The 13,245-nt window shown below is 40.1% G+C and overlaps 1 protein-coding gene across 3 annotated transcripts; it reads left to right on the top strand.

Moving 5' to 3' along the window:
• The first annotated feature begins 3,304 nt into the window (after positions 1 to 3,304).
• Positions 3,305 to 12,104, top strand: anapc5 (anaphase promoting complex subunit 5). Of its 3 annotated transcripts, none has more exons than XM_079687560.1 (17): positions 3,305 to 3,920; positions 4,258 to 4,337; positions 4,612 to 4,721; positions 5,013 to 5,256; positions 5,419 to 5,485; positions 5,661 to 5,762; positions 5,860 to 6,050; positions 6,269 to 6,350; positions 6,586 to 6,678; positions 7,234 to 7,415; positions 7,669 to 7,804; positions 7,961 to 8,035; positions 8,646 to 8,767; positions 8,854 to 8,961; positions 9,169 to 9,316; positions 9,910 to 10,072; positions 10,479 to 11,121. In XM_079687560.1, the coding sequence occupies exons 1-17, from the start codon at positions 3,723 to 3,725 to the stop codon at positions 10,481 to 10,483; spliced, it is 2,106 nt and encodes a 701-aa protein (XP_079543686.1). In that variant the 5' UTR covers positions 3,305 to 3,722; the 3' UTR covers positions 10,484 to 11,121. The 3 variants fall into 3 exon arrangements, with proteins under 3 accessions (XP_079543686.1, XP_079543685.1, XP_079543687.1); XM_079687559.1 differs by lacking the exon at positions 10,479 to 11,121 and adding an exon at positions 11,140 to 12,104 and having other exon boundaries at positions 3,320 to 3,920; XM_079687561.1 differs by lacking the exons at positions 3,305 to 3,920; positions 10,479 to 11,121 and adding an exon at positions 11,140 to 12,104 and having other exon boundaries at positions 4,279 to 4,337; positions 4,619 to 4,721.
• Positions 12,105 to 13,245: the final 1,141 nt, after the last annotated feature.

Below are 13,245 nucleotides of genomic sequence, written 5' to 3'. Positions count from 1 at the left end.
ACCATACATTTTACACAATAGCCTATTGCCGCCGAGCGGAGAAATCCTGGTAAACACTGTGGCTCTTTTTTCACTAGTCATTACATATTTCCATAATAATTTATTTTTTATGTGAGTGTAAGAACTAAAGTGTATACATGCACACAACAAACCAATACCAGAACTACTTTTCAATATGTGTTTTATATGCAAACCAAAACGATGTTCATGTTATTTACATAGAGCGGGGAAGTGAGATTTGATGAAGTGGTAACTTAAGCAACGTGGAGCACATAAGACGCATGTTAGTGCCATGTCTGAACCATGGCGTAGGAGCGCTCTGGATTTCTCTACCACACATATGCAATACATTTAAGCTATAAAACATAACATTCGTTTTGGAGTTCAAGGAATGTATTTGTATTCGTCTCCTCAATGTGTTATTAATGTAAAAGTGAAAAACCCTCAAGGAATCATAGAGGGCATGACCATATCTTAAATGAGAAAAGGAACAGAGAGAGAGAGAAAGTTGCAATAAAACCGAGGCTAATCCCTCTGATACCATTTGGCAGACGGTTGCTTGATATACCTCAGGCTGGATATTAAAAATCTCAGATGGGCTGTCCAACTGACAACTTAATCCATTTAGGGACATTGAGTAAGCAGCAGGAGGCTGAGTCAGGGTCAGTGTACACAGAGGTCTGTCATTTCTCACACTCGGCACAATAGGTTTATCTCTGGTAATCTATTCAGAAAGCTTAAGAAGTCAGACCGAAACAGCAGAGAGGCAGGAGAAAAATGCAATCATCCACTTGTGATATCATGATGATTAAAAGGTGTCACATCATTAAAGCCTAATCAGACAGCAGCTACACAAGTACTTCAAAAAAGAAAACCTGTGCTGTATATTCTGGCACTTTCTAATAGGAAGAAAAAAAGACTGTAAGAACATCATTGTCTGGTGTGAGGATATGTTAGGCAAAATCCTTGAATTGCAAAGGGTGCTGAATGTGACCTTTTGAAAACGGGCAGTTCAATATGTTAATTAATAAGGCCATGATTCAAGGTAGAGCAAGATTGGCTGGGGGCAAAGCGGTCTCACAGACTTTCCTATTAGTACCTGCAGCAAAATTATTGAAAATAAAAATGGAATATAGACAGAGTTTGGTGGCTTACATAACAAGAAACATACAGGTACAGCACTTTATAGGGAAAGTGCTGTACCTGTATGTTTCTTGTTTGTTTCTTTGCCATGTGATATGTGATCTCTGTCCTGTATCTATGACTGATTGACCTGAATGTTTTATGTTTATTATCTCGATGCCCAAGACAAATTTCTCCTAAGGGAGACAATAAAGCTCTATCTTATCTTATCTTATATTAGCTAATAGATACACAGCGGTTTCTAGTCTTTATGCTTAGCTAAGATAGCCGGCTGCTGGTTGTAGTTTCCTATTTATCATACAGAGTGCTATCAATATTCCCATCTTACTCTCTGCAAGAAAAGCGTATTTCTTTCAAAAGGTCGAAACCATTTTCTAAAAGAAAATACTGAGAAATCAATCATGTTAAGTATTTGGGGCTGAAGATGAGCCAGCTTGTAAGCAAAGCAATTATTGTATGATCAAAAATGTTTTATGAAGTTCCAGGAAGAAAAGAGCTGATTCTAAAATGCAATATCCTCCATTAGGGAATTGGCACCTACTGAAATGATAGCAGGTAATACAAATATATGAGGGGGGGGTCAATCTATTGTACTTGGGGCACTTAAATCTGTTTTTGAATAAATACTTGTTCCTATATGGTAGCTAATATGACAATACATTTTCTGCCATGTATTATTGTTGTTGAGAGTCAATCATTTGTGCAATGTTGTGAATAAAGGTTTGGAGGGGATGATTTACATCAAATGCAAACTCTTCGATAGCCATTGCTAACGTAACCTAGAAAATAACGACAGGCGCATCAGATGAAAGACACAAAACAAAAGTTTGTCCTGATTCCTTAAACATCAACAAACAGTGCAGTCATGCAGTTGGTAATGTTGGCCTGCAGTGACTCATGCATTGACAGAGGCATTTACAGTCAATGTACTCAAGCTTTTCAAAAATATCAACTCTGACAGGTGTCATTGTGCACCATCTACCGAATTCACATCACCAAGCAATAGAGTGAGAGGGGCGGTGGTGTGGGCAGAGGGGGCTCATTGTTTGTCTCCTGAGCCTCTCAAACCTGTTCCTGATGACAGCACATTTTAAACCCGACTGCATGAGCTGCAGGTTCAATACTGCCATCTTCTGGATTAAGTTGTTTATTGTACCATGCAAGGGGTCCTTCCTTTACCTCCTTCCTCACAACCTGTTTAACATTCCTTGTCCATCCAATAATGTTTCCGGTCCCCAACCCTAAACCAATAACAAACACATTGTGGATACTATTCATAGGTAGACAAAAGATTTGTATTCTGGACTACAGGAAAGGATTATCTAATTTATTGAATCCCTGTTCAACTCAAATCTAATTAACCCTCCAATTAGTAAGGTCTTGTTTGTATTGCCGCGGATGGAGACACTGTGCATTTGAATATTATGTTAGAAATCTAAAAGTGTCTTCACAAAAGTTACATCAGTTTCCAAATGAGTGAGCAACACTGAACTTCTCAAAAAAGAGGGCTTTGTATATAGTGTACCATATCCAAACCATACAATATATCTTATTGAAATAGCAGAAGTGTTTCCTCTGCATTCTGAAAGGTTTTTTTCCTTCATAAAACGTACTGGGAAACATAATCAAAAGATCATTGAATGTATGATACTTGTAAAACCACACCCTATTTCTCGATGAAAAGTATGCAGACATTTGGTGAACAAATAAATATGGCAAAAGGTAACTTGGAAACGTATCAGCTATTGCCAAACAGCTATGGGTGGGATGTCTTACTATTTTAAGCTTTTTTTCAGGATATACTAAAGTGATTAGCAGCTGCAAAAAGCTTTATAATTGTTGAATAGTCAGACAGAGCTGTTGTAAATGTTCATGTGCACATATTCACCGGAAGTATACCTGTCACTTGTGATATTGTGTCCACCTTGACGCTGAAGGATTCAACAATTGGCTTGAGTTTCGTTTAAATAATAATGACTTTCTGCCATCTAGCGGCAATAATCGTCAACATGATGATAGTATATTGCGCGCGACTTCTGCACAAGATTGTATTAACCACTTCCGGTTAATAACTTCAAAATAAAGATGTACTTAGTGTGACAAGCCAGGGGAAAAGTCATCTTAAATCATACTAGTACTTCAGTATCGGCCTTTGAAAGTATATCACCTACATGTCATTATTATTTATTTGTTCTTCTTGCTGTTGTTATCGCAGCATTGCTTGATACCTGCAAATTAAGTTTTATGAAAAACCGTCGGTTAGTGACGTATTATTAAGGGGACAGAGGGAGGGTTGTTTGAAAGCAAAGAGGCAACTTTTGTCAACATGTTTTAAATAAAACGACGTACCTGATTCAGTAAAATGCCATATCTTCCAAATTAGATAATACTAATGTTGATACATTATTGCCTTCTTGAGACTTTTAATCTGAAGGTAAACAAACTTGAGATGCTAGCTTACTGTTAGCTAGCTGCTTCTCTCTGTGTAGCTTCTTGGACTATTCTTTCCGCTAAATGGTGACCCACTGTGCCACAAAATAAGTTTATTTCTTGACAGCAGCTTAACGCGACCTGGCAACATGGCGAGCGTGCATGAGAGTTTGTATTTCAACCCTATGATGACGAACGGAGTGGTCCACGCTAACGTGTTTGGGATCAAAGACTGGGTGACTCCGTATAAAATATCCGTCCTGGCGCTGCTGTACGACATGACTGCATCTAAAACCACTCTGCCCGAGAGAAGGAGGCTTAACAAACTCATCCTACCCTTGCAGCAGGTTGGTTTTTATCAATGTATTATCTTGCATACCTGTGTGTTGTGGAGCGGCTGTGTCACCCAACACCTGTAACAAGAATGTTGTAATATATGTGCATTGTGCAATATATACTTATAAACTAGGACATTTAGTGTTTACAACTGTCATTCTGCAGCTAATTCATTACTTCTACTTGTTTCACTTGTTTTTTTATAATGCTGCCACTTGCCTTTTTATACTTGAAATGTGTAATTATTTTACGCTTTACTAAATATCGTTTTTATACAGTTTTGTATGTGTCTCTATCATTATTGTCTCTAATTAAGGAATGCTGATTCTGTACCTTGTTTGTTATCAGGGTCCAGACCTGACTCTTGTCCAATTCCTGAAGACTGTGGAGGAGTGTTGCCCTCAGACTGCTTATGCTGTCAAACAAAGGTACGCTGCTTCCGTCTGAAACACCGGGACTTTATTTAATTACTTCAGCAACAGGCATCGCTGTAACTCTGGTAGAAAGGGTCACCAGGCTACTAGTTACTGGTGCTTTCATTGTCTCTTAAGTTTAAGAAATTGTAGCGTATACTTTTGATGTAGCATTTGGTATGGCATCTAGTGAAATGATAACCAATCTGTTAGATAATACAATATCACAATAATGTTAAAGTTTGGACCTGTGTAGATGCTGAGGGGCCATTGTCTTTTTCCTTCAAAGGCTGCAGGAAATGGCAGATGGAGAGCTGAAAGACATGGAGTACTTCTTTTCCACTCTTCCCACTCCATTCACTGCTTTTGATTCTGAGGCTTATAAAACCAGTGTTGTAGGTGAGTAGTACACAGGATTTCTCAGCTTTTTAAGGGATACTTTGGTTTTATTGAAATGGGGTTGTATAAAGTAAAACATTTTATTGTAGTGACAGTCTAACTTGTTTTAGATGAAATGGAGAATCAGGCTGGGGTATATTTTAAGTGCATGCTTTATTTAAAATATCTTCTGTTTCTCCATGGATCGCATACAACATTCATAACATTTTGATTGTCCCTTTAAATTCTGAATTGTCTGTGTTATTCTCACTAAGAGGTTTTGCATTCATTTGTTTCCCTCCTATTTTTTAGGTCTTTTTATGAGACACATGCTTCTGGCCTACAACAAGCTGTCTTTCAGTCAGGTCTACAAGCTGTACAAGTCCCTGCAGCTCTACTACCACAGTCACTATGCCAAGCCTGCTGACGGGCGGGTCTGTTTGCCTACGCTGGTCGCTGACGACTCCGACATGGACCTCACCAGCACTGAGGATACTGTGGGAGACCGGATAGACAGAGAGGAGCTGGACACCACACTGCTTGAGTCAGAGCTTCGGTAAGTGGATTATAAATTGGGTTTTTTTCTAATCATTGGCACCTACTACTATAAATGTATTCACTGTGTGTCTGCGCAATGTGTTCAGATTACTAACTGGTCAAACTTCTGATCAGAGGGATTTTAAAAAGCTGACCTTGTGTTATTTTTGCCCCACTGTAGGAATGACAATACTCCAAGCAGTGGCCCTCTGTCACAGAAACAAGCTGAGTACTTTCTTGCAAGACAGGTGAGATGTTAAATCAAGAAACTTTATCTGACTGTATTAATGCATTCTTGTTTTAATTTGTAGATTTGCCACAAAAGATAATAAATGAACCAGGCATCAGCATCCTTTGTTTAACCTAGATATGGTCATATAGCACCTTAGTGTTCTTACAGTGTTTTAAAACATCTTTCTGCAGGCTTACCTTCTGAAGAACGATGAGAACAAAGCTCTAAAGCCTGCTGCTCTGCAGGAAGAGCTCAACAACATGCTGAAGTTTAACCCGGACTTTGCTGAGGCTGTGAGCTCCGTCCTCTCATTTTATTCTACTATGTCAAAAGTCTTCCATAGCGGGAATATCTTTTTTATCAACTCTGTGATTTTCACTCTCTCCTCAGCATTATTTAAACTACCTGAACAGCATGAGAGTCCAGGACATCTTCCTCTCCGCCCACGGTCTCTTACATTATTTTGACCGCCTCATCCTGTCTGGTAATGAAGGAAAGAGCAACGGGGACGAGGGCTACGGCCGAAGTCTCCGCTACGCAGCTCTCAACCTTGCTAGCCTGCACTGTCGCTTCGGCCACTAGTGAGTACAAGAACTGGTGGAGTCTTAACAGTGAACATGTTCCAAAAACAGAGTATCTGTAAAACATGGCTAAAATGTGGCTTGTGGCGTATTTTTTACTTGTGATGTGTGCCATTTTGTAAAGCGCTTTGAGCTCACATGCTGTATGAAAAGTGCTATATAAATAAAGCTTTATTATTATTATTATTATTATTAATAAAATATCTACTCTCCATTAGTCAGCAGGCTGATCTGGCTCTACAGGAAGCCGTCCGTATTGCCCAGGAGTCCAACGATCACGTGTGCTTGCAGCACTGTCTGGTGAAATATGTTATTCTACACAACTATACGATAATACTTCATTGTGAGATAAAGTCAGATTTTTTTTTTCTTGCATCACGATTTTAATGCATATTTGATGTGGAAAAAATATCTATTTAACTTCAGAAATGCCTAGTGCATAAAGATTGATAAAGACTGATGAACTAAATGGTTAATAATGTCTGAATTTAATTTGAGTGTGTCCTTATTTTACTCCTCCCTGTCTGTGTGTCAGAGTTGGCTGTACACCCTGGAGCAGATGAAGGGATCTGACAGCACGGTGCTGACTGAGGACTCCGTGAAAATGGCTGCCCATTTCTGCCTACCAGTGAGTGCCACATAAGCGCTTTAATAAGAATGCCTTTATTAAAGTGGCTGGCAGTTAATTCATTATGTTTTAATTGCCTTGGCTCACTTTTGAAAACCTTTCACAAAATGCTGTCATCTTAAATGTGGGCATAACATAAGAAACAAATATAAACATCTGTACTAAACTGCTTTGTTAATTAGAATGAAAATGATCTCAACTTTGATATATGTTCATCTCTGAGTTTACATTTTTTTGGGATTTTTATTAAAGGTTATTATTAAATAATTCTGATTTAATGTGAACACAAATTCAAGTAGTTTGCATTTTATTCTTGTTTGCAATGTTGAGTAAGAAATTAATTTTTAAATCCTTAATTGTATTTAATAAAGGAATATATAGGAAGCTTTTAAATAAAAAAAACAGCGAGTTAAAACAGAGCTTGCCACACATAACAAAAAAAGCAGCACAGAATGCATCCTTCATCATTGATTGTACACATCTTAACCAGATCTTTGCATAGGTTTTATTTTGACTTGTTGTCCACCACACTGATGATAACCCTCTCTGCTGTAGTACCTGGCCTCTCTGGGCATTCAGTCTCTGGTCCAGCAGGGGGCAACGCAGGGGAAGACAGCCCACAAACTGATGGACGCTCTGAAGGACACTGACATCCTGCACTGGAAGCACAGCCTGTCGGAGCTGATCGAGATCAGCCTGGCCCAGACTACGTCAATATGGAGGATGTACGGCAAGAGGTCAGGCTCTTCAACTCACTCCCCACTGAAACCCATTTGTCAGTTGTGTTCACTTACATTGAACTGCATGCTCGCAGGCAACCGTCCCTTCACTCACAACAAATCATCTCTGTGAAACACGCCTGAAATGTCTATAACGTTTATCACATCTAATGTCCAACACAAACTTGTCTTGAGTATAAAAATACATATTACAAGTGAAGGTGTAAAAATACATGATTCAGGAGCAGCCCTTTTCTTGTGTCTCGTGCAGCACCATGGCTCTGCAGCAGGCCCAGCTGCTTCTCAACATGAGCAGTCTGGAGCAAGTCAACTTCGGGGTCCATCAGAACAACACGGAGGCGTTCGCTGTGGCTCTGTGCCACCTGGCCGAGCTGCACGCTGAGCAGGTAACACATTTAATTCGATCTCGTCCGTCTGCTTTCTGCCCCGCTCCAGCACATCCATTAGTCAGGTGACCCGGCATTGAGGCAAAGGTGATAAACATGGATGAGGTCTTCCTTACAGCTCCCTGACTTCAACATGTCTCTTTGCTTCTGTTGCAGGGCCTGTACTCTGCTGTTTCAGACATTCTCCAGCATCTGAAAGAACAGTTTCCTCCTCACTCCCAGCATGCAAAGGTGCGTTCTCTTAACCCTACTGTAATATTCAGGGAAGACATTAGTAACTGAAGACGTTGAGAAAAAGTGTTAAGGCAAACTGTAACAAACACAAAGTTGTAATGCTTCTATTAAATGAATTTGTTAGGCTTATTTTTAAACCAACAAAATGTTTGCTTCTTGCCTTATTTAGATCATGTTTAATGAATGCAGGGGGAAATGCACATATTTTTTCCATTTGACCTAGTTTGTTTACACTAAATGGTTCATGGGGATTGAATGTTTTTCAGTTTTGAAGTTGTCTAACTGTCTACTATTAACATTTATATTAAAATGAATATAATGATTTAATGTACTATATTTTAATATGTGATTTAAAAAAGGTTAAAGCACACTAAATAACAGGAATCTCCATAAGTCCGAAGCTTAAGATGTAACGATGACAGTTACCGCTATTTTACAGCGTTATAATGTGTGTATTTTAAAACAGGTGTCAAAAGTCAGATTTCATTCTTTAGGTCTTAAGGCATGTGGGAGACGTTGCTTTATCCTTGAATGCTTGCATAATCGATGATAAGAAATGTACTAAATAATGATATTTTTGTTATTTTTACCTCAATCTTTAATTTAGCTCTGGATGCTGTGTGATCTGAAAATCCAGTTTGACAGACACATGAATGAAGGGAAATACCATCTGGCAGAGCCACTAGTCACAGCCATCTCTGCCTTAAACAAAACAGAAGGTCTCTACAGGTAACAGCCTTACGCATTATTCTAACAATGGCTGTCGCCAACGTGTGTATTTTGTGTCGGAGCTGTAACAGTGTGTTTTCTGACAGGAAAGCTCAAGTTTTGAAGGCTCTGAACCGCAGCACTGAGGCGTACAGCGTCTTGCAGCGGCTGCAGGTGCACTGTGAGAGGACTAAATGCACAGAGGTGGTCATCAGGTAGACACTTTATCCATTCTGATGTGTCCTGGAGTGTAGAGGACAGTGAAATGACTTCAACTTAGCCTACATTCTCTTTTTATCTATGGAATTGAATTGACTCACTTATTTTAGGGCTACCATAAATATTTAATGTATGACGTTCAAGCTTCGGTATGAGCTGCCTTTTCTTCTTGTGTGCGTCATGCCCTTTTCTGTCTCATACAGAGTTATGCTTTCCACCGCTGAGCTCCACTGGGAGTCGTGTGGCTTCTCCACAGCTCTCCCTCTCCTCCTGCAGGCCCTGGCTCTGGCCAGGCAGCACCACCTCCAGTCCCTGGCCTCAGAGACCATCCTGCACCTGGCCTTCACTCAGGTCATTCACAAGAAACACATCAAAATGTTCCCACATACAAATCACAAAAGCATTACAAAGCATTGCATTACGGCTGGTGTATAAAATAAAAATAAATACAACACTTGCTTTCTTTAGGTGGTGCAACACTATTTTATTTCTAGAGCATCAAGGTAACTGCTTTACAGGAGCATATAATTATACTAAACTTGATGAAGCTTCTTACATTTGACTGCTCTGTTTTTTCAGCAGGCCAAGTAAGAACACATTACATTTTTGAACGGATCCAAATCATGGGGAAGATACAGAAATTATTTTTCACTTACAATAACATGGCAAGAATGGGCATAAGTGCTGCATTTCATAAAATAATAGTTCCTATATGTGAATATTCACATTAACACAGCTATCAAGTTGATTTTTAAATGTTTTGAGCAATAACATCTCAATGTTGTTCCAAAGTAAATACTCAAAGCTCATGGAAACATCAGTCAGGAAATAACCTTTCAACTGGAAAGATGTGAGCAGCCCAGGAGCATGTGAATGCACCATTGGCCTTGGCAGATGTCTTTGCTCTGAGTGCCGTTCTAATTGTCTCTGTTTTCTGTCTGCAGCTGATGTTGGGAGTTCCTGAGCACGCTCTGAGTGTTCTGCATGAAGCCATCGAGCCTGTTCTGGCCCACGGATCGGTCATGGACAAGGGCAGAGCCCTGCTGCTGACCGCACGCTGTCAGATGGCTGTGGCTGGGTTCAGGCCAAACGGACAAGGGCAAGCAGGTAACTGACCACTTTGCAGTACATCTGATAAGATAAGACAAGATGAACCTTTATTAATCCCCGAGGGGAAATTCAGTTGTACAAAGCAGCAACAGGGTAAGTGTGAAAAAAACAGTACAGCAAAGATTCACACAGATCAATAAAATCTAAAATAAATAATAAATCAAATAAAATCAAGGACAAAATAATAATAATAATAAAAAGACTATGAAAATAGGAGATGAATAAAAATGAGAGTAAAATAACTGTCAGCATATATACATATTTGGTCATCATCTAAGTTATAAAGTGCGGAATAAGTTAAAGTGACAAGTGAAAAAGTTAACATGGGTTGTGGAAACAGTGTATATTTATGACCAGTGATTTAATTGTATTTCTTTTTCATTATTAACCCCTTATTGTGCAGCCTGATGGCTACAGGCACAAAGGACTGTCCGAGGCGCTTGGTGCGTTGTTGTGGAGGGATGAGTCTGTGGCTGAACGTGCTCCTCATCTTCACTAGCTCTGCGTGGAGTGGGTGGGAGGGGTTCTCTAGGATGCTGTCGAGCTTCCTCCTCGTCCTCCCCTCTGCCACCTCCTCCAGATTGTCCAGTTGTACTCCCACTACAGAGCTAGCTAGTGGGTGATCTCATAGACATTACATTAATGTAGAACAGATATTACCATTCAAAGAAACAGAGCAGCATGCACTCTGCTGCTGAGGGTCCCTTTCTTTTGAACCCAATGACCACAATGAACAATGTCTGGACTGCGGTCCTGGCGCAGTGGGCTAGAGCGTTGATCAGATCAAGGGGCATTTGCCACAACTGCGTCAGGCCGTTGTGTCCTTGGGGAAGACACTTCACCCTAATTTGCTCCTGTGGGTATTGTCCACAGTAATAACTGTTACTTGTCTACATGTGTAATATGTCGTGTAGAGCGCTTTGTGCACCTGGAAAAGCGCTCTAATAAAAATGTAATGAATTACAATTATTATTATTATTATTATTCTGTTATGACTCATCTATATCACAGGTCTGTGTAGCTGTGCACCTTCTTTATAAACTCTTCTTGTTGTCTCCTTGCAGATCTTCCCTTGGCGGGTTTGGCCGTTGACACGCTAAATGAGGCAGCAGGCTATTTCTCCAAGCTGAACTGTAAGGAGCGGCTGCGGGACGTCCACTACCTGCAGGCTCTGCTCCACCGCTCCCTGGGACAAACCTCGCACTGCCACAAAAGTGCGATGCTCTTCCGGCTGCTGGACCAGGAGCTGCAATCCCCAGCGCCTCCAGTCTCCATGCGACTGTAACTTCTTCCTGTCCAACAACCAACAGGAGTCATTCTGGCTGAAAAGGACACAGCACCTCCTCTCGCTCCTGAGTTGAGTACCTACTGCGCTCGCTAGATGGTGACAAAGATCTGTCCTCCTCTGTCAGCACTAAAACATTTCATTTGCAAATATTTAGGCAATTGTGGAACTCTTTGCACGCGATGCCTGGGTAATAATTAGAGAAGACAATGTCAGTAGTCATATACAAGGCTGAGTTACCGGTAGACCCAAAATAGAATGCTCGTCTCTGCACTCGTGTCCGGTACAGATTTGAATGGTGGCCTGATGATAAACATAGCGTGTTTTAATAAAACTTCAACCCCAGCAACACTCCAGGGTTGTCAGACAGACATAACATGCCTCCCCACGGCATGGTAGAAAGGTTGAAAGTTTATCAGGTGCTGTCACGGCTGTGCTGATTTACCCGTCGCTTCATGATGAATGAGGGTAATATCACAGTTAGCCACAAGATGAATGTGTTTCTGTGGCCAGGATGATTCATATTCCGGCTGAAGAATACAGATGAAGCTGGAATCCGAAGGAGAAAATCGTGACCACATCTATAATGCAATAGCCCTTCGATGACATTTACGTGACTTACGTCTGTCACTATTTGAGATACGACTTTTTGTATGATGACATTACATTTAGGTGGCCTGACGGGCCTGTAATCCATTACACGCTGCTCTTCTTTCAGAGAAATAAACGACTTGTTTTGTCTTATTTGGTTCTCAGTTCATCTGGCTCATGTAGGAATAATTGTGAAGGGCAATGTATCTGAGAACATCTCTCTGTGAGAGTGTAGTAACAGTTTTGTTTTTTTAAAGGAGCCCTATTCTGCTTTTTGGGGCTTTCTCTTTCTTGTAGTGTATGATATAGGTTTCTGGGCAAGTGGAAATAGTTGCTGCTCAAGCATTTTTAAGGAAAGTAGAGCCCTCGACAGGAAATGTCTCTTCTGTCTCTTTTATCATCTGTGCATGCTCCCTGAAACTGCCATGTTTGGTCTCATGCGATTCTCTGAACAAACAGATTGATAACATCGGTGCATAATAAAAGCAGGCCTGCTTTTTATGTAAATATCAATCGTCATGCGATTCTCCACACTCTCACCAGTCAAATCTTGTCACTGTTGCTTATTGTATTCTGGCTTCAGGCCAAATGGGGCCTGTATTTAAATGATTGTCTAGATTACAAATAACAGTGTGTACAGTATGTGGGCCAGATCAAAGTTTAGGATTAACTAATGTTTGTTATAACACACTACCAAAGGAATGTGTGTGTTAACAAAGTGCAGAGTGTATTGCATTCAGTTTATGCATTTGTGCAAGACTCTTTATGTTTGTTGTATAGTTTGCTGAGGTGGGATTCAAACCACCTATTCTTATTTATCAATTTGCACAAAACCATTTAGAGCAGAAAGCTTGATATTTGTGTGCTTTTCGTTGCAGCAGAGGAATTTACATGAGAAAGAAGAGATCTACTACCTTAGAGATATTGCGTTTCCTTTCAACAACAACCACATTTCTTTTTTTTAAAGCAGCTTAAAATATTTTTGAGTTTAGAAAAACTTATGAATTATACAAATCTGACTTGAGTGAGCTTTGTACCCATTGGCAGCATGTGGTCACCAGACAGTGAAAGTAAAACGGGTTCTTCGGGGGTCCTGAGTGCTGAACGCGTTTTGTTTACAGTCCAATGAGGAAAACAATTCATTCAATGTATATGTTCAAGTGCTGAAACGGTGAGTTAATTAAAGTGGACCTATCATGCTATATTTGAATAATATAGTGTAGGACCATACCTATATAAGACATATTTATACTTTTTATTTTTCAAAATACCAAACAGATCATACATTTTAGCC

The sequence above is a fragment of the Notothenia rossii genome (genome assembly GCF_949606895.1).
Source record: "Notothenia rossii genome assembly, chromosome: 6".
Taxonomy (NCBI): domain Eukaryota; kingdom Metazoa; phylum Chordata; class Actinopteri; order Perciformes; family Nototheniidae; genus Notothenia; species Notothenia rossii.
This window is presented reverse-complemented; position numbering and strand designations above follow the sequence as displayed.